At 46.4% G+C, this 19,524-nt stretch overlaps 1 protein-coding gene across 3 annotated transcripts in view; it reads right to left on the reverse strand.

The window, feature by feature from the left end:
- HTT (huntingtin) overlaps positions 1–19,524 on the reverse strand; it is a 151,533-nt gene that overhangs the window by 114,419 nt on the left and 17,590 nt on the right. For all 3 annotated transcript variants that reach the window (XM_045474724.1, XM_045474725.1, XM_045474726.1), the window contains exons 3-8: positions 11,266–11,386; positions 6,353–6,412; positions 5,880–5,959; positions 4,166–4,304; positions 1,543–1,684; positions 443–621 (exon numbers count right to left, since the gene is read on the reverse strand). In XM_045474724.1, the coding sequence (XP_045330680.1) occupies positions 443–621; positions 1,543–1,684; positions 4,166–4,304; positions 5,880–5,959; positions 6,353–6,412; positions 11,266–11,386 (721 nt within the window). The remainder of the gene's footprint in view (positions 1–442; positions 622–1,542; positions 1,685–4,165; positions 4,305–5,879; positions 5,960–6,352; positions 6,413–11,265; positions 11,387–19,524) is intronic.

Consider the following 19,524-nt stretch of genomic DNA (forward strand, 5'->3'; position numbering starts at 1 on the left):
AAGAGAAGTTTTAACATATTGTTCCTATGCCCCAGGGGACCATGTTCCTAACTCCCCGGGTAGAGAGACCAATACACCAGACCATGGGTTCCGGGGCAGAGACCACACCGAAAGAGCTCACCACTGCATCCCCAGCACCTGCCCTAGTGCCAAGCACACAGTGGATGCTCAATAAATACTTACTGTACGAATGAGCACATTTCATGAGTCCTGGCTTTACAAACAGGGTACGGCATTCTTGGTAGCCTCATGAGAGATTACCTTCATGCAGGGAATGTGCCATACAGAGGTCACACAGCTAGGGGTCGTGACCTAGGATCGGAACCAGGTGGCCCAGCTGCAGAGACTATTAATCCTCGGCTCTGCCATTTCTCTTCCAAATTATTTGATTCTCTGAATGTCATTTATATACGGGCACTAGAGTGCGCCACGTGGCTCCTACCTGGATGAGCTGCTCAGTTGAGGGACAGACTTCCATTTCTTTCCGTGTCACCCCAAAGCTGCCTTTCAGGCTCGTGTCCTTGACCTGCTGCTGCAGCAAGGGCACCAAATACCTCAACGTGAGCAGCACTCCGAGAATCAGGAGGGTAGAGTGTTCGTCCTCAACAGGAACCAGCAAGCCTAGAAAGGCAGCAGTAAGATTTCTTATCATCATCTGCTTGGAGATTCACAGCTTCACTTGTTTAAAAGAAGAGATCCACAGGAGAACCGTATTACGAGGTTGGCAGTGAGGAATCGAGATGGACAAACATTACTGTGGAAAAATACACAGGTATCTCATCTTCAGGCCAAAATCCGGGAGTGGCTTTAAAGGAGCAGCTTTACATCCTGGGCTGAGCGAGGCCCGTTAGAGTGAGTCTGGCTGCATCTGAAAGGCAGGCAGTTCTTTCATATCAAATGTCCACACGGCCCCCTCAGTGCTGGCTAGCGATGATTTCCACAACCACCCCAAGTACAGGAGAAACCGGGAGCAGACCCACACCTGCACGGGGAGCCTGCGAGAGGCCTCAGGGACTCACTATGCTCCTTGCTGGCACATACAGTGTGCAGTCTGCGGCACGAGGGCCAGGCCAGGTGTGCGGGGTGGCACGCTGCCTCACAGCCACTGCCCTGCAAGCTGTCCTGGGCACAGAGAAGGGGCCTTTTCCTAGTCATCACAAAGGCCCGACATGGGCTCATGGCAGCCTCCCCATAGTTCCCATTCAGTGGTCAGCCGGTGCCAAAGGGCCTGGGCTGGGAGATGAGGGGTGCCCGATTTTAAAGAATTTAAAAGCTCTGTCTCAGGGGGCTTAGTTGGTTGAATGTCCAACTCCTGGTTTGGGTTGAGAGTCGTGGCATCCAGTCCTGCACGAGGCTCTGCAATGAGTGTGGAACCTGCTTAAGATTCTCCCTCCCTATCCCTCAGCCCCTCCCACTGCACACACGCTCTAATTAAAAAAAAAAAAAAAAAAAGAAGAAGAAAAAAAAAAAAAGCTCTGTGTCAGGCAAATGCGAGAGACTGTGCCACACGGTGGGGAAAATCCCAACCACGCTGCATCTTACCCAGGAGTACGTTCAGTAGCCAGCTATAGAAGTACTGCGTCCTTCTGGAGTGCTGGCAGATGGTCACTGCTGAGCCAGCTGCAGTACGCCGAATGGTAGGCGAGCTTGACTTCAGATTCGCTATGAAAGCCTTCAATAGAACCTAGGGAAACACAAATCCAAGTAGATAAAAGACCAAAGTCCTATGAAGCTTATCATTTTATTTCAGAAAACGTACTCCAAATTCTCACAGAGTGTAGGTTGTAAACAAATGGACTTTCCTGTAGCATCCCAAATTCGGGACATTCCAGAGCAGTCTGCAAACATGCAGTCTACTTACTTCCCTATAAACTGTAAGTAGGGACCTTGTTCAGGACGTACATCCTGTACCCAAAAGTGAACACCTGAGCTTCTGGAAAAGGTGTGCCCATGGCATTTGGGTACAGGATCAGCAAATGACACTGGAAAATAAAGGCAGTAAAAAACAACAACAACAACAACAACGAAAATGAAAATGACAAAGTCAAGGAGAAGAGAGTAGTCACCAACTAGAGCCACGTCCTAGCCTGAGGGACGGCTTGCAGTTGTGCTGCTAGTGTCATCGGGAGGTGCTTCCTGGCCTGCAACACCCGCGAACAAGCTGGACTGCAGCAGCACAGTGCCCGCGGGTGTTTCCTAAGGAGCAGGAGAAGACGCCTTGGTCTCTGAAGCAACAGGCTGACCCAAAGGAGATGGTGCTAGAATACCAATGGTGGCCATGTAAGTCTTAACAAAAATATCCAAAAAAGGCGTGATCACCTACTTTCACGAGTTTGGAAACTATCTTACGTAAGAACCAGGTAACAATTAGAAGCACAACAAAGAGTTACAGCTAATAAACCAAAAAAGATAAAATGTCATCCTAAAAATACTCGACCCCGAAGGAAGCAGGCTCACAGAGGGAAAGCAGGCTCGCCATCCATCACCTCGGAAAGCTCACCAGGGGACAAGTTCCCACCATACACCTGCTTCCAATCAGCTTTTTAGAGTCTCACTCAAATCTAAATGCACAAGTGCCAACGTAACAGAGAAAGACCAGAACAGAGGAAGTCAGAAGAAACAGAAGTCAAAAAAAGTTGTCAAGAAAACTGTAATCCATCCTCAGAAAGAGAAGAGTATATTCATGAAGCAGGAAGAGGATGCCAGAAAACATAATCATTCTGAACACGAGGAGCTCTTAGATATTAACGAACACAGCAGAAGGGTTTGAGATGGATGTCTAGAAAGCACAGAAAAAAGAAAAGGAAAACAGAAATAAGAGATGACACAAATTCCATCAAAACAAGGAAGTATGCCTAGAAAGGTAAAGGTATGGCATCCAGAAATCAGGCGTCCAAAAGGAAAGCAGCAAAAACAATTCCTAGGATGACAGCAAAGAAAAGTCTGAAGATACAACTGCACCTCAGGCCTAAAGAGCATCCAGACCAGACCGAGGCAGACAGCTGGAGAATTCTAGGTCAGAGGACTCCGGTGGAGAAAATGGACCCAATACATGGTCTGCCATGTGCAGAATTGCACTGAGACACATTTTACAAAGCTGTAAAAAGTATGAGAAGATATCAATGGCCAAAGAGTAACAAGCAAAATAAAAAAGAGGCAATTATTAACTCCCAAAAAACCAAAAAGTTCTACAAAGAAATAGAATCATAGCACGGAACATTGTTGTGACTATTACTTGGGCATGAAATGCCACACTGAATACTAACGTAACTATAGTAAGAGGATGGGAGCCAGGTAGAACTAAATTTATCACTCATTTAAAAACAAAAAAACAAACAAACAAAAAAAACCAAGCCACCTAGCTGTATATTGCTACGATATATATGCTATATAGCATGTTATCTAGAAATGTGGATAGAAATGCCAAAAGAAACACTAACAAAGGAATGGCCCACAAAAAGGAGGAAGTCAAGAATCCTCATGTAGCAGGGTCACAATTTCTGGTCATTAAAAATAAAACACAGGGGCAGCTGGGTGGCTCAGTCGGTTAGGAGTTCAACTCCTGGTTTCGGCTCAGGTCGTGATCTCACGGTTTGTGAGTTCAAGCCCCACATCGGACCCTGTGCTGACGGTATGGAGCCGGCCTGGGATTCTTTGTCTCCCTCATTCTCTCTCTGCCCCTCCCAGGCTCACTCTCTCGGTCTCTCTCTCAAAAATAAATAAACAAACTTAAAAAAAATTTAAACTAAATAAAACACAAACGTGAGTGTGGAGGCTGCTTATTTTGCTTGTTGGGCACAGAACAGAGGTCAAGTGGTCCCCACTGGCTGCAGGGGACCATCAGTGAGCTTTCTCCTGCCTGCACTTCTGGGACAGTCACCTCTCCCCAGCTAGGTTAAGGAGTCCACCTAATATACCAAGAACCAATCTGTTCTAGAAAACCACCTTCTGAATTTGCATCTATAAACCATCTCCTTACTTAACTCTACCCCACAATAAGAAAGCAGAAATAGAAAGAAGCTGTCTGTGTGCCTCAAAATAATTAAAAACATTTTAACTTAAATTATGAAGCACAATATAACTCAAGACGTGCTCTCAACACGATGGCCTGTCCAAAAAGCCCACAAGACTCATTCACATTTGTGACTTACGGTGACAATCGTACCTTAATTTCATTGTCATTTGCAAAATTGCCAAAAGAAGCCATAATTTTAGGTACAGCTGCAGCCAAGGTCTCCTGAACAGATTCCTCGGGTCTCTTGCTTATTCGAGTCAGGCAAGGCAAAAGGTTTACCAAGTAAGGCCTGCATGTATGAAAGGAACATGAGTTATTCTTCCAGGTCTACTTTACTGAGGAATAGAAACAATTAGTTTAGTACCTGTTAGGGAAGAGCCAGTTTTCATATGCAAAACTGTCCTTAACAGAAAGTAGACAAAAAGATCAGGGGGGCTAAATGCACACCAAGTTCCAATGTTGGGAGACGTTCATCCTTCATTTCTCTGTAATCACACAGGACTCTCACCTTGTTTGAAAAACCGTTCGCAGTAAATTATAACAGTGAAGTATTCATATTTTAAATCAGAAAATAATAGGTAACAAATAAAAGTTAAGAAATGAAACATTTTCTTGGAAAAGGAGCTTTGCAAGGAAATATTTTTAAGTGTTCAAACTAAATACGGTCTTCGAGATAAGACGTGGCCCTCCAGAGAGGAAAAGCAGACCGTGCAGGATGCAGGAGAAGGGAGTCACTGGACAGCAGAGCGGAAACCACAGGAGACCCCTCACAAACACGCGCCCAATGTGAACAGGCGCCCTCTGGTGGCGGAGAAGAGCAGGCCTACACCTGGGACTAAGGGACTATTTTGCCTGAAAAAAATAAACCAGCCAGAGGAACAAAGAAACGTGCAAAGAAGCAACATCAGGCCAATGTGCTAACAGACAGTGGCCGAGATGGCAGTCAGTGGAGGCAAGATCTCCCCGAGTAAGGAGTCCGGATTTTATCTCAACAGCTCTGGGAAATGACTTTCGGTAGAAAGTTTAAGTAAGGAAATGACATGACCCGATCACATTTTTTAAGGTCACTTGGGCTGCTGTGTGGAGAACTTGGGATGTGCTGCTTCAAAGATATAAAAAAAATTTCAAAATATGGATAGTAAAAGAAAAAAGTTACATAAAAAGAAATTTCCTTAGTGACGTATCTCCACAGCCACATAAGATTCTTGTTCAACTCAAAATCAGTGGGATAAATCGTGGTTTCCCACTAACAGTGAGGGTCGGGGCCCCTGCACCGGCTCCTCCGGGACGCAGCCCAGGGCCTCTGGACATCAGTCTTGCTGGTTAAGGAGAAGAAGGCACAGATTAAAAACCAGGGACTTCTTTTGATTCTCAATCCACTGGGGACAGACTGTTCCCACTAGTCAAACTTTATTCAGTTTAACGCTCACAGTTCGAACCCATATGAGAGACAAAGGCAGATTTCTAGAGAATTCCTACGGCAAGCAATGATGAGACCGGTTCTCAACCTTCAACCACATGATGAGCATCTGCTCGGCGACGAGCACATGCAGACACGGTCACCGGGGCCGTGCTGCCACAGAGGACACACGGGGAAGACCCTGCTATCCTGGGGGGCGTGCCTCTGTCTCTTGGGGGCGTGGGTGGACAGAAAATGAACACGCACACCGACAGTGTCCCAGAGTGCTTCTGAGAAGTGCTATGATGAGAACAGAAGCAGGAAACACCGGCCACGACGCGGAAGGCAGTGGTGGACAGCGTTAGCCGGAGCTCAGGGAAGACACTTGAGCTGAGAGGTACAGAATCCACAGGAGCTGGCTCCCCACCAACGCACAGCGCTAATAGGCCAGAGCGCACCGCCTACCTGCATTTCTGAGGCCGAACCAGGTGAGCCAGCTCCGCAAACCTCCACAGGGCAGCACGCAGGCTCCGGGGAGCGCCATTCTGAGGAGGGGGGGGCGGGGAGAGTGACACGTTACATTTCAGAGTCAGGGACACTATGCACCAAAGGGTCCTCACAGACACAAGAGCATCTGTTTATTGCTTATTTCTACGTTTTAGAGACAAGGCCACGCACAAGCGTAACCACTGCAGAAACGTCGCGGCCGAGGGGCTTCACTTACACAGATACAGAAACTAATTCCCATCTCCTCTCATAAATAATGAAATAATGAAGAGCAACCTTGCAAAGAAAAATAAAACAGTGAAGTCTGCTTTACCAAACAGCATTTCCTTCTCACGTTCCCACTTATTAAATAAAAGGCAAGATTTCACGTCTACCGCTCCATGCAGTGACACAGTTACCACTTCCTTCAGTAAGAGAAAACAAAAGCCTACCTTTTTGATTTCCTTATAGAGTTCAAGCTGTAACCGCGGAAGATTCGAGTCCATCAGCGCCTGCAACGGAACACAAGAGAGCTGGTCGCAGAAGGCTCATTCCACCAGCAGCCCGGAAGAAGACTAAAAGGCAATTAAAATTTCACTTCGGGGGCAAAGTAGAACAGAAGAGCAACTAAACCAAGAGCCTGCTCGTTAAGAAAGAGGCACATATATTTGGGAAGATACTGAATAAACTAGACACAGGTCATTCACTTGAATAAAAACACAGAAGCAAAAGAATTCAACTTGATCTATAATCAAATACTACATAATACTGAGGTTAAATGGTAGATCGTTCAAATTCATTCTAATCCTCTTATATCAAACCCTTTATAGGTCTTCAGCAAGAGAAGAAAACACCTGAAAGGTTTTTCTTCATTAAAGTGCGTTCTGCTAGATGAACCAACATTAGCAATGGCCTGAATGAGGTCTGTGGTGCCAGCAGGGCGGGGAGTCCACTTGGAAGAGAGAGCCCCTCGCTCGACGTGGGAACACACGTCTTGGCGGGCACAGAGCCCTTGTCCTTTCCCAAGGTCCTCCCTGGACGCATGGGTGCTCCCAGCCCCATGGCTCAGAACCCACAGCCAGCGAGGGGCCTCGTGCTCCTCACAACACATTTCTCGCCCCCATCCCTGCTCACTTAGGGGCCAAACCAAAACTAATGGCCACGAGGTCAACTTCAACCCAGTGAGAATGGCTGAGAGCCACCACCAGCTTGCCCGCACAAAGCCCATGTCAGAGAGGGCTTCTCGGGGTGGAAGGGAAGGAAAGAGTCCTGGCCCCCACTCTTGCCCCTGGGAACCCTCTCCTCTGAAACGGTACTGCCAATGGCCTGTCCACCAAGAAGACAGCAGAGACATAACCAAGCCTCAAACCAAGCTTCTCTCATGTGATACACAGCATATGATGGCTACAACCTGAGCTGGTCTGAGTAAAACTCAGGTGACTCACCTACTGGTTTGGTGAGCTTTAAAGTCAAAAGCAGAGCTCCATTTGGGGAGGTTCCAAAGTATAACAATATCTCAGAAATGTTTCTTTTAATTTTTTTTTAACGCTTATTATTTATTTTTTGAGAGAAAGAGAGAGAGAGAGAGAGAGGGAGAGAGACAGAGCGTGAGCAGGGGAGGGGAAAAGAGAGAAGGAGACACAGAATCTGAAGCAGACTCCAGGCTCTACGCTGTCAGCACAGAGCCCAATGTCACGAACCGCAAGATCATGACCTGAGCAGAAGTCGGACACTTAACCAACTGAGCCACCCAGGCACCCCAATACCTCAGAAATTTTTAAATCCTAATCCTTCCATTTCAGCTTGCACTAAAAATCCTTAAATGAACACACCAAAACAGACAAACATATATTAAGGCGCTACTTGCAAATAAAACCAGAAGGTATATCCCAAGTTTTATTTCACGTTATGTTTTATAAGCTAATCTCAAATTTAGTTAGTAACAAGAGAAAACAAACCCTCAAACCCCTAATAATAGCACAGAATCGGGGTTCCCAGACCCTGGGGACAGCAATCTGACCCTTCCCTGCTCCTGAACCTTCCACACTGAAGCAGACATACCCGCTCAGCTGCCAAATCGAGCCTGTGACAGCCCGCCTCTGCCTCCTCGCTCACGCTCCCGGGGCCACCGTCCTGGCCCAGACCTCACTCTCCCAGGCCTGGACTACTCAACCTCCCACGTGGATCCTCAGTGCCCAGGTCCCTCTCCCCTCCAAGGCAGGCACACACTGTCACAAGGCTACTCTTCCAAAATAAAGCTCTCCGCCGACCACGTCGAAAATCTGAGAGCTCCCCATCCTCTACCAAATGAAGTACAAACCTTCGGAACTGGCCCTCAACACCCCTGTTCTCCGATGACACACACTGGAGCCACCCTCCTCTGAGAGCCTGCAGAGGCTTCCTGGGCCTCCTAGAGGCAGCTGTGCAGTGGTCAAGAAGCCCCCCATCTCCTCACTCACCACCACCTCCAGGAAGCCTTCTCTGCCCCCCCAGACGAAGTCACCTCGAGCTCCTGCCTGCCATGAGGAGTTGCCGACGTCTCTCAGAACTTAGAGTCTGTGCCATGTACTGAACTATTTCTGTAAAAAGATGCTTCTCCACCTGAGACTGAAAGTCACATGAGGCAGGAGCATGCTGTTGGGCCACGCCGGGCATTTTCCTACATAAATGAAAAGCACCACGCATCCCACTGCTTAGGCCATGCTGAGCCCGGTCCTCATGAGAAGCACAGCAATACTCAACAGAAGACCAAAGCCCAGGACGTGACTCCTGGTGACGGTGTCTGTGTTCCTGCCTTCCTGACACCGAGCCAAGGGGCCACCCGCGGGCTCCAAGCCTGTCCTTCCTCTGCCGCAATGACAGCACATCAAGCCAGATGTGGTCCCGTCCCAGACTGCTGAACCTGCAGACCAGAGCATCTGGGGAGGCACGGATCTGAGCGCAGTCAAACCTCACCATGCCGACTGTAAGCAGAAAGAAGTTGAGAGAGGCTGACCTCGTCTTAACGTCCAGGGACATAACAGGAAATCTTTGAACCTCTGCCCTGGGAGGCCTGACACAGAGGAAATGGGACAAAAGTAGGGAGGTGGCCAGGCCTCAGGTCACGAGCCAGCGTCACGGCCGACAACCACCACACATTCACCAACCTATTCTGTCCAGCGGCTCTTAGAAACAGGTCACTGAAGAGGACAGGCTTAAAAATGGAACAAAGCTTACGTGTCCAATGGTCAACTCAGAGCACTCTGAGGCCACACTGTCCCCTCTGCCCTCCTTAGTCTCCCTCTTGCCATGAACCAAGGCATGGTGCCCTCTTTAGGTGCTGTGATTCTAAGCATCAGATTTAAGAACTGAAATATTAGAAAAAGCCCAGCCTGGCCCTGCCCGCAGGAATAAAAAAAGCAAGCCAGGATATTTAGGCCTGGAGAGAAGTGAACACAACTGAAAAAGGCCATCTGCAGATACGCTGCGGGACCCCACGCACGTGTGTCGCCGACGGGTCACGCGGCACAGGGAGCAAGGGTACCTGGCCACTGGGCATATGTCGCAGTGGGAGGCGGGGTGCGAGCGAGAGCAGGGGGTGCAGGCGGAAGGGGAAGACCGGGTGGCTGCCCAGAGATGGGGGAGGGCCTCCCTAAGGCTGCTCCGGACAGAGTGAGCTGGGCGCCGTGGCTACCGAGCCCAGAGAGCATGCCAGCCAAGAAACAACACGCTCCCAGAAGGGAAGGATTCCTGAAGACGGCGGAGTCCGTGTGACGGCAGAGAGGGCAGCTGGTGCGCTCACATGCCCCTCAGTCTCCTGGGGTAAGAATGTGAGAATCTCATCATTACAAGACTACACCTCTTGCCACCTGGAGGACCAGTGAGGGGCCAGGATGGTGCTGAGCACATCGCCTACACCACCACCTTTGACCCTCACACACATACACAGACACACACACACACACGCACTCCTGCACACCACCAAACCTTGTCTGATTCCCTTCGTAGGTGAGGAAACCGAGGCTCACAGATTTACATACGTTTCTCATAGCTGTTCAGTTGGTAGGGGACAGAGGAAAGACTCGAAAGCAGTTCTCCTTCACCCCAAAATCCCCGTATGCTTTACCAGCCCGGTAAAGTGCCTCCGTCTCCCTGAACGTAGCAGGAGGGGGGTGATCCTCTCCCAGAGGAAGGCTGGATCCGTGAAGGAGGAAGGAAGGATAACTGCTCGGCCAACGTAAAATGCAACCACTCTGCAGAGAAAGCCCCGGGAAAGACTCCAAAGAACAGTTTGATTTATCAAGACCCTAGCGAGACGGGAAATACTCAACTAGCCTATGTTAGCTCGGGGTCCTCGGTTCATCTGGCCAGGTGAGCATCACCGGGAAAAGAGGCTCTTCTCAAAGGCTTATCTAAGTGTCACGAGTGGAACTGAAGGCAATAAGAAAAAAATAAGAAAACCAGAAAGGTCCACAAAACAAGGACCCCTGCAGGGAAGGAAACAAGGTACGTTTTTTCCTGAACCATTACCAAGAAATGGCTTTTGGAGGAAGTGTCCAGAACCGTGTCAGAGACCCATCCTCGGTGCCCACAGCCTATGGTGGGAGACTAAGTATGGACACACAATCCATAAGGCCCGTCCACAAACTCAAAGGTGGCCTAGGAGAAGTGACCGGGATGGGCTGGGGACACTAGAAGAAGGGCAGGATGAGAATAACAAGGACAGTTTTCCACTACATTAGGAATTGTGGAAGAGGGCCTTTATCTTCAAAGGCAGCAGAGAACAGAAAAAGAAGAAGAGTAGCTTAAAGCTCTGGTGATGTTGGGCACAAAGTCGGCCTCAGGAAGCAGTGACAGAAGAAGACAGGTGTCCCCTCCCTGCTCCTCAGCTTGCCTGTAGCCCAAATGCTTTGGCATTCCGGCTCTGCCGTCCCTCCTTGGGAACCCTTTCCACCCGGTGCCACCACACCAGCCCCAGCCAGTCTGTGACAGAAGTCACGTCTTTATGGGCACACAGCACTGCCTGACCCAGGTCTCCGCAGGACAGGGAAAGCAGACATAGGAAGGGAAGCTAGAGGCACCACAGACAGACTGCATTCACCTGTCCCCTGCCCTCCCAGGGCCTTGTGGCTGCTCGAGGTTCAGCCCACACAGAAGCTGGTGTCTGTAGTGACATTTTCCCCAAGAACACCGAGCGGCTGCCAGTAGAGCCCATCTGTGACTTAGGCACACACACGGCCTTCTGAGTCAGCAGGGGCGACAGGCAGGCTGGCAACCACACCGCGAATGAACGACGGCGGACATCCAGAGCAACTCCACCCCTCCAAATACGGTCTGTTCTCTCGGCCACATCGCAGCTGGGAGAGCACGGCTCACAGGGGCTTACTTTTATGACTCTGTTGAGGCACTCGTCAGCCACCATCCTGACATCCGACTCTGCATCATCACTGCACAGCAGGAAGAGTTCCATAGCGATGCCCAGAAGTTTCTGAAATTCTGGAGAATTTCTAAGTTAAAAAAGAAAGAGAGAGAGAGGCTGTCACGGCCAAGAGGAGCCTAGAAGACATGACAATGAAATGCAATGAGGTATCTGGTGTCCTCTACAGGACGCTGGAACAGTAAAATGACATTACATAAAAACGAAGGTTAATAAGTACATTAACACTGATTCATCAACTGTGAAAAACATACCACAGTAACATAAGATGCTAAGAACTGGGGTAACCGGATGTGAGGTAGAGGGGAACTCTCTATGCATCTTTACAATTTTTTTTAAATCTAAAACTATTCTAAAATTTAAAAGCTTATTTTGAAAAAGATTGAAAGACAAATTTCATTTTTTTAAAGTTTTAGTTAAATCAACCTCAAAAAGCCACTGTTTTGTATGTATTTTGAACTCCATAAAAAAGAGGAAAGAGGGGCGCCTGGGTGGCGCAGTCGGTTAAGCGTCCGACTTCAGCCAGGTCACGATCTCGCGGTCCGTGAGTTCGAGCCCCGCGTCGGGCTCTGGGCTGATGGCTCAGAGCCTGGAGCCTGTTTCCGATTCTGTGTCTCCCTCTCTCTCTGCCCCTCCCCTGTTCATGCTCTGTCTCTCTCTGTCCCAAAAATAAATAAACGTTGGAAAAAAAAAAAAAAAAAAAGAGGAAAGAAAGATACTGCTTCACTCCCAGACAGCCATCTGCCGCTCTCTGCCAACAGGTTACTTCTACTCTTGCTGACAGTATTCTTGGAACACTGAAAATCAGTATACCAACATGACTCTTTTACTCCTTTTTATTCTTGCTTCCAATGTGTTCCAAAGTATAACCACATTTCACCGTAAGACTACACACGATCACGAGCAGGCTCTGCTTTCTGCTGCTCTGTCCCAGTCTTGCAAAGACGGGAGTCTATGTAACGCTCGCAGATGATTTTTTTTTTTTAATGTTATTTATTTTTGAGACAGAGAGAGACAGAGCACGAACAGGGGAGGAGCAGTGAGAGAGGGAGACACAGAATCTGAAACAGGCTCCAGGCTCTGAGCTGTCAGCACAGAGCCCGACGCGGGGCTCGAACTCACGGACCGTGAGATCCTGACCTGAGCCGAAGTCGGACGCTTAACCAACCGAGCCACCCAGGCGCCCCTCGCAGATGATTTTAAAATGCTTGACTGAGACCGTCTGTCTGGGTTGTCGTGATCCACGTGGCTAAGCACAGCCGCGGCAGAGATAAGCTGGTGGGCCGTGTACTGGACTAGATTTCCCGGCACCGTGAAGTACCACCAGCCCAAACACAGCCCCTGAATAATGCCGCTATCTTTGAAGACTCAAAATCCGACTCTGTTTCCCGGTCTCCCCCTAGAGTCCTCGGAGATGGAGGTCCTCTCCCCCTTTCTCACTTCATCGTGGTTCCTACCAACGGTCAGAAGGACCACGAGCCTAAGAGAAACCAGGGGACCATCTTAACAACGGCCGACAAATACAGGCAAGAAACAAAACATGCCACCCAGCGCGACTTCAGACCTCATCTGTGGGGAACACAGCTGTGAAAAAAGGGCTCAGCAGGAAAGGCCTCCGGACACGGACACGGCCGCTCCAAGCAGCGTTGGCTACAGAAACACAGCCTGAGCCATATGTGTGATTTTACAGTTTCTGGGGCACACGTCAAAAAGAAAAAGAAAAAACAAAATTAATTTTAATAACACGTCATTTAATCCCATATATCCAAAATATAACTATTTCAACATGTAATCAATATGGAAAAATTACTGTCTACTTAATCTTTTCTTTAGAGCACATCTCAATTCAGACACAAAACTTTCATCAGACACACTTTATCTGTGTTTAGACTTCATAAAACCCACAGATGAAAAAGTTTGCTTTCAAAGGTTTGCTTTCAAGTAATAAATAGGTTCTGAACATCTAATGCACGACATAGTGATTACAGTCGGTCCATAATACTATATTATAAACTTCAAAATTGCTATGAGACCAGATCTTAACTGTTCTCAACACAGAAAAGGAACAATAATTATGTGACTTGATAAAGGTATTAGCTGACAGCAATCATATTGCAATATATAAACGTATCAGACCATCGTGCTATACTTCAAACTTACAGTGTCGTAGGTCAATTATGTCTCAATTAAAAGAAAAAAATAAGTTCATATACCATTTCCAACCATGCTTAAAAGTTCTCCAATAACTAAATCGAATACTGATTTTTAATAATTTAATAAAACAGATATAGGGCTAATGAGGTTATAGGTTCCTTCTTGAGAGAGGTTTAGAAATGTCTTTCAAGAAACCTGTCCGTTTCACCTAAATTGTCCAGTTTACTGGCATAAAGTTGTTCCCAAAACTCCCGTCTAATCCTCTTAATATCTATAGAACCCACACGAAAATCATCTCCCTCACCCCAGGTACTGGTCATTTGTGACTGCACTCTTTCTTACCTGGCCAGTCAGTCTGATTAATCTCACCGACATTCTCAGAGAACTCACTTCAGGTTTGTTTGAGTTACTGCAGACTTCTCTGTTTTCGATTTTACTAACTTCTGCTCTTATCTTTATATCCATTCTTCTGATAAATTTGGGTTTCACATGCTCTTGTTTTTCAAGTTTCCTGACATGGGAGCTAAGGGCATTGATTTGAGACCTTTCTTTTTTTTCCAAAATCGGCACTGAGCTATAAATTTCCCTTGGATATGTCATAGCGGCATACCGCAACTTTTGAAATCTTTTGTTTTTATTTTCATCAATTCAAAATACTTTCAAATTTCCCCTTTGACGTTCTCTTTGACCCACGGGTGGAAATATGTTACCTGTTTTCCAGACTATCTTTCTGGAACAGATTCCAACTTAATCCTATTGAGGTCAAAGAGCATACTTGTATGAATCCTTTTAAAGACTTTTTTTTTAATATTTACTCATTTTTGAGAGAGTGTGAGGAGGGAGGGACAGAGAGAGAGGGGCCAGAGGATCAGAAGCGGGCTCTGCACTGACAGCAGCAGTGAGCCCAATGTGAAACTCAAACTCGCGAACCACAAGATCATGACCTGAGCCCAAGTCGGACGCTCAAATAACTGAGTCCCTCAGGCTTATTTAATGGCCCAGCATGTGGCCTGTATTGGCAAACGTCCTGTGAGCACTAGAGAGGAATGTGTCTTCTGTTGTTCCAGGTGGGGTGTCTATAAATGCCAATCAGGCCCATAAGGGTGGATAGTATTGTTCAAGTCTTCTAGATCCAGATTTTATGTCTACGTGCTCGAAGAGTTTTTAAGAGAAGCTCCTGGAACCTGACTATAATTGTGGATTTGTCTATTTCCCCTTGCAGTTCAATCAGGTTTTGCTTCATGTATTCTGAACATAAACGGTTAGGATTGTTATGCTCCCTTGATGAACTGATGCCTTCATCATTATAAAATGACCACTCTATTTCTGGTAATAGCTTTTGCTTAGAAATCCACTGTCCGGGGGCGCCTGGGTGGCGCAGTCGGTTAAGCGTCCGACTTCGGCCAGGTCACAATCTAGCGGTCCGTGAGTTCGAGCCCCGCGTCGGGCTCTGGGCTGATGGCTCGGAGCCTGGAGCCTGTTTCCGATTCTGTGTCTCCCTCTCTCTCTGCCCCTCGCCCGTTCATGCTCTGTCTCTCTCTGTCCCAAAAATAAATAAACGTTGAAAAAAAAAATTTTTTTTTTAATTAAAAAATAAAGAAAAAAAAAAAAGAAATCCACTGTCCGACATTAACATAAGCAAAAGCAACCCAGCTTTCATCTGATCAGAGTGTTAGTATGGTGAGTGGGCCCTTCTATGCTTTTACTTCTAAGCTATTTGCACCTTATGTTTAAAACGGTTTATCGTGCGCAGGTTACACAGGGTCTTGGTTTTTCATTGGATCTGGAAAACCTGCCTCTTATGTTTAATGTCGTTATTGATGGAACTAGATTTAAATCTACCATCACACTGGTTCTTTCCTACTTACTCCAGATGCTCTTTATTTGCCTTTTTCTCTATTTCTGCTTTCTTTGGGGTCGAGTATTTTTAGGATGACATTTTATCTTTTTTGGCTTATTAGCCGTAACTCTTTGTTGTGCTTTTAATTGTAACCTGGGTTATAGTATACGTCTCTAATTGATCCCAGCCTGCCTTAATGACATGACACCACTTCACATACAGCAGAGAAACTTACAACAGTACTGGATTTGTTTCCTGTGGCTGCTGTAACAAACTGCTAGACACTGGGTGGCTTAACACCATAGACGTTTATCCCTGTCAGAGTTATGGAGGCCAGGAGTCCGAAATCAGTATCACTGGGCCGAAATCAGGGTATTGGCAGTGCCTGTGTCCCCTCCAGAGGCTCCAAAGGACTCCTTGCCTCTTCCAGGTCTGGTGGCAGCCAGTATCCCTTGGCCTGTGGCCACCTCCCTCTGATCCTCAAGGCCAGCATCTTCAAGCCCGTCTCTGTTCCAGCTTCACATCGCCTTGCGTGTATGTGTGTGTGCGCGCGTGTGATCTCCCTCTGCCTCCTTTTCACAAGGATACATGTGGCTACATTTACGGTCCCCCTGGACAAACCAGGATAATCTCTCCATCTCACAATCCTTAACTTAATCAAATCTTTGAAGACTCTTTCCCTAGAGGTACACTCACACAGGATTCCAGGGAGTAAGACCTGTTAAATTTGGGGGGCAGAGGCATTACTCTGCCTACCACAAACTATTACCAGCCTTTATTCTGGTGTTGCCCCACATTTTACTTCTACATGTCATAAGGCCCAAAGTACACAGTTATCATTTTTGCTGTAAGCGATCAATTAACTTTTAACGAGATGACAAACGAGGGCAGAAAGTCTTCTATCCAAGCACCATAGTTACCGTTTGCCTGCTCTTTAATTCTCTGTGTGGATCCAGATCTCTCTCTGATCTTCTTTTCCTTTCCTCCTACCTGAAATACCGTCTTTGATATTTCTTGAAGTCCCAGCTGGACATAAATTATTTCAGCTTTTCTGTGTCTGAAAAAGTTTTTACTTCACCTTTGTTTTGAGACAGATTTATTTACTGGCCGTGCAGTTCCAGGGGTTTTCCTTCCTCTACAAATGATGTCCCACTGACTTCTGACATGCATTTTCTAGCAACAAATCTGCTGTCACTCTTTGTGCAATTTAGCTCTTTTTAATGTCTTGTCTCTACTTAACACATCTAGCTTCTTGAGTACATAAAATAGTTGAGTACCTGTTTTCATGATTTTGTACAAATTTTACCATCTGTGCAATTTCTGAATCAGTTTCAAGGGACCGTTACGAATTTTATTTTCCTGTTTCTTTGCACTCCTGAAATGTTTTAAGCTTTTCCAGGCAGGACCAGAATAACATGCCAGTCGAGGGCTAAGTTAACCCTGTCGCCGGAGCACGCCCTTCTACACACTCCAGCCATGGCCCACGAAGGACACCTGTCTGCTCGGGCTGGAGTCAACAGGAGCTCTTCCCGCATTAGGGGGGGTTTCGGCAAGCGCCCCTTCGGGTCCTTTCGGGAGGCCCCATCCCAGCACTAAGCTGTTTCCTCATGAGCACGTGCACATCAACAGGCAGCACGTTGAAGACTCAGGGACATCTCCTGAGAGCTCCAGGAGAGCATTCTGGGCAGTTCTCTCTTCTCCACCATTCTCCCTAACTGGCCTCAGCGAGCAGCTCTGTCTGCTCAACTCAGCAAACCACGGGCCCTGCCTGGGCCTCCCTCCCAGCGTTACTCCCTCCAGACAGGAATCGGGAAGCCATATGGCTCCCACACTCCTTTCTCATTTGTCAAGGGCTGCTGTTGCTCTTTGCCTGATGTCCTGAAAACCACTGTCACACAGATTTTGTCCATTATCAATTGTCTGAGACAGGAAGTAAATCCTGCCTTTGGCATTAACCTTACTCAGCCAGAGCAAATATCTTCCTTGATATATTAAACTTAATTTGTTAATACAGTGTTAATAAATTTTCTGGTCACAATACACATATCTAACAATCACCTTTTACAAAGTTAACAAACATTCCCTTCTATAAATATATCTTCGTTTTCGGGGTGCCTGGGTGGCTCAGTCGGTTGAGTGTCCGACTTCGGCTCAGGTCTCACGGTCTGTGGGTTCGAGCTCCACATCAGGCTCTGTGCTGACAGCTCAGAGCCTGGAGCCCGCTTCAGATTCTGTGTCTCCCCGTCTCTCTGTCCCTCCCCCACTCATGCTCTGTCTCTCTCTCTGTCAAAAATAAACAAACATTTAAAAAAAAAATTTAAATGTATCTTCGTTTTTCAATTCCCCTACTAGTCATTAAGTCGTTCAGATGACCTTTAATGTTCTAATGCGATGAACAGCACTGCACCAATGTCGCCACGCACTTTCCCGCGGATAAAGTCTCAGGTGAAACTGCCACACAGAGGAGTCTAAAGCTCGACATGCTGCCTTTTAGGAAGGTTGTATCACCTCTGACAAAAATCCTGAGTATTTCCTAATGTTTGTCAATTTGACAGATGGCAGCTGTTCTTCTTTTTGTTTCTGTTTCCTTCTACTGATGACTGGTAAATGTGGGTATCTTTCCACAGGAAACACAGAGAGTCAGCTATCGGGTTCACTGGCCCAGTTGTATTTCTTATTTTCTGAACTACTCAGTCATGTTCTTTGCCTATTTTCCTATTAGGCTGATAGTCTGCTTCTTAATGATTTATAATTGCTCTTTAACAACTATTAAACCTTTGCTATATATGCTGTCAACATTTCCCCCAAGTTGAATTTACTTTCAAGCTTTTTTAAGGTGGATTCTGACACATCGAACTATATTCCAGTCAAAACAAGTTTTTCCCAGGGCGCCTGGGTGGCTCAGTCGGTTAAGCGGCCGACTTCGGCTCAGGTCATGATTTCGCGGTCCGTGAGTTCGAGCCCCACGTCGGGCTCTGTGCTGACAGCTCAGAGCCTGGAGCCTGTTTCAGATTCTGTGTCTCCCTCTCTCTGACCCTCCCCCGTTCATGCTCTGTCTCAAAAATAAACGTTAAAAAAAAAAAACAAATTTTTCCCTTATATCGTTAGCTTTCTTCCACCTAAGATTAAATATTCTTTCTGAAATAATAATTCCATTTTTTAAAACATGATTTTTTTTTATTTTAGATTTAAAAATTTTTAGATTTGGATTTTAAAATCTAAATTTTTTTTGTTTTTATTTTTTAATGTTTATTTTTGAAAGAGACAGCACAAGCAGGGGAGGGGCAGAGACAGAGAGAGGGAGACACAGAATCTGAAACAGACTCTAGGCTCTGAGCTGTCAGCACAGAGCCCAATGCAGGGTTCGAACCCATGAACTGTGAGATCATGACCTGAGCTGAAGTTGGATGCTTAACAGACTGAGCCACCCAGGCACCCCTAAAATTTTTTTTTTAATCTGCGCTGCCAGCACTGAGCCTGATGCGGACTCGAACTCACGAAGCCACGAGACCATGACCTGAGCGAAAACCAACAGACGAACACTTAACCGACTGAGCCACCCAGGTATCCCAATAATTTCTTTTCTTTTACTTTTAAGTAATCTGACATTTATGTTTGTCTGCAATATGAGATACAGATATAATTTTTCTCTAGTCATTTGGTTCAATAATCCATCATTTCCCTGCTGATACAAAATGTTATCTTTATCATAAATTCACACACAGAGATGCATACATATACTCTCCTAACTTCCGATCCTATACCTTCTTTAATGTCTAACTATCTCAATATCGTGTACACCATTTCTCACCATATTGCTGATGTTTTCAGCTTTTCTTTACAACATTCATGTATTTATTCTTACAGGTGAACAAGTTAAAAAAAATACCCTTACTAGAACTCTAGTCAAGACTATCATAAATTTAGAGATTAACTTAGAGAAAATTCAGCTTTACGATAAAAAATCTTCCATTTAGGAAAAGAAGTAGTCACCTGTACCTTTCAAGAAAGTCAACAGCAGTCTTCACATATTTTCTGCATATTTCTTCTCAATTCCTTGAAGTTTTATATGTTGGGGCTACTGTGAGTTGGATCTTGAACCATGACATTTTCTGAGTTATGCTAATACACGGGAAACCAATGGATTTCTGTATACGTATTTTTACCCAAATACTTTGTCAAGGTACACATGCTTAGATAAGGGTTCCTAGGTA

The sequence above is a fragment of the Leopardus geoffroyi genome, chromosome B1 (assembly GCF_018350155.1).
Source record: "Leopardus geoffroyi isolate Oge1 chromosome B1, O.geoffroyi_Oge1_pat1.0, whole genome shotgun sequence".
NCBI lineage: Eukaryota > Metazoa > Chordata > Mammalia > Carnivora > Felidae > Leopardus > Leopardus geoffroyi.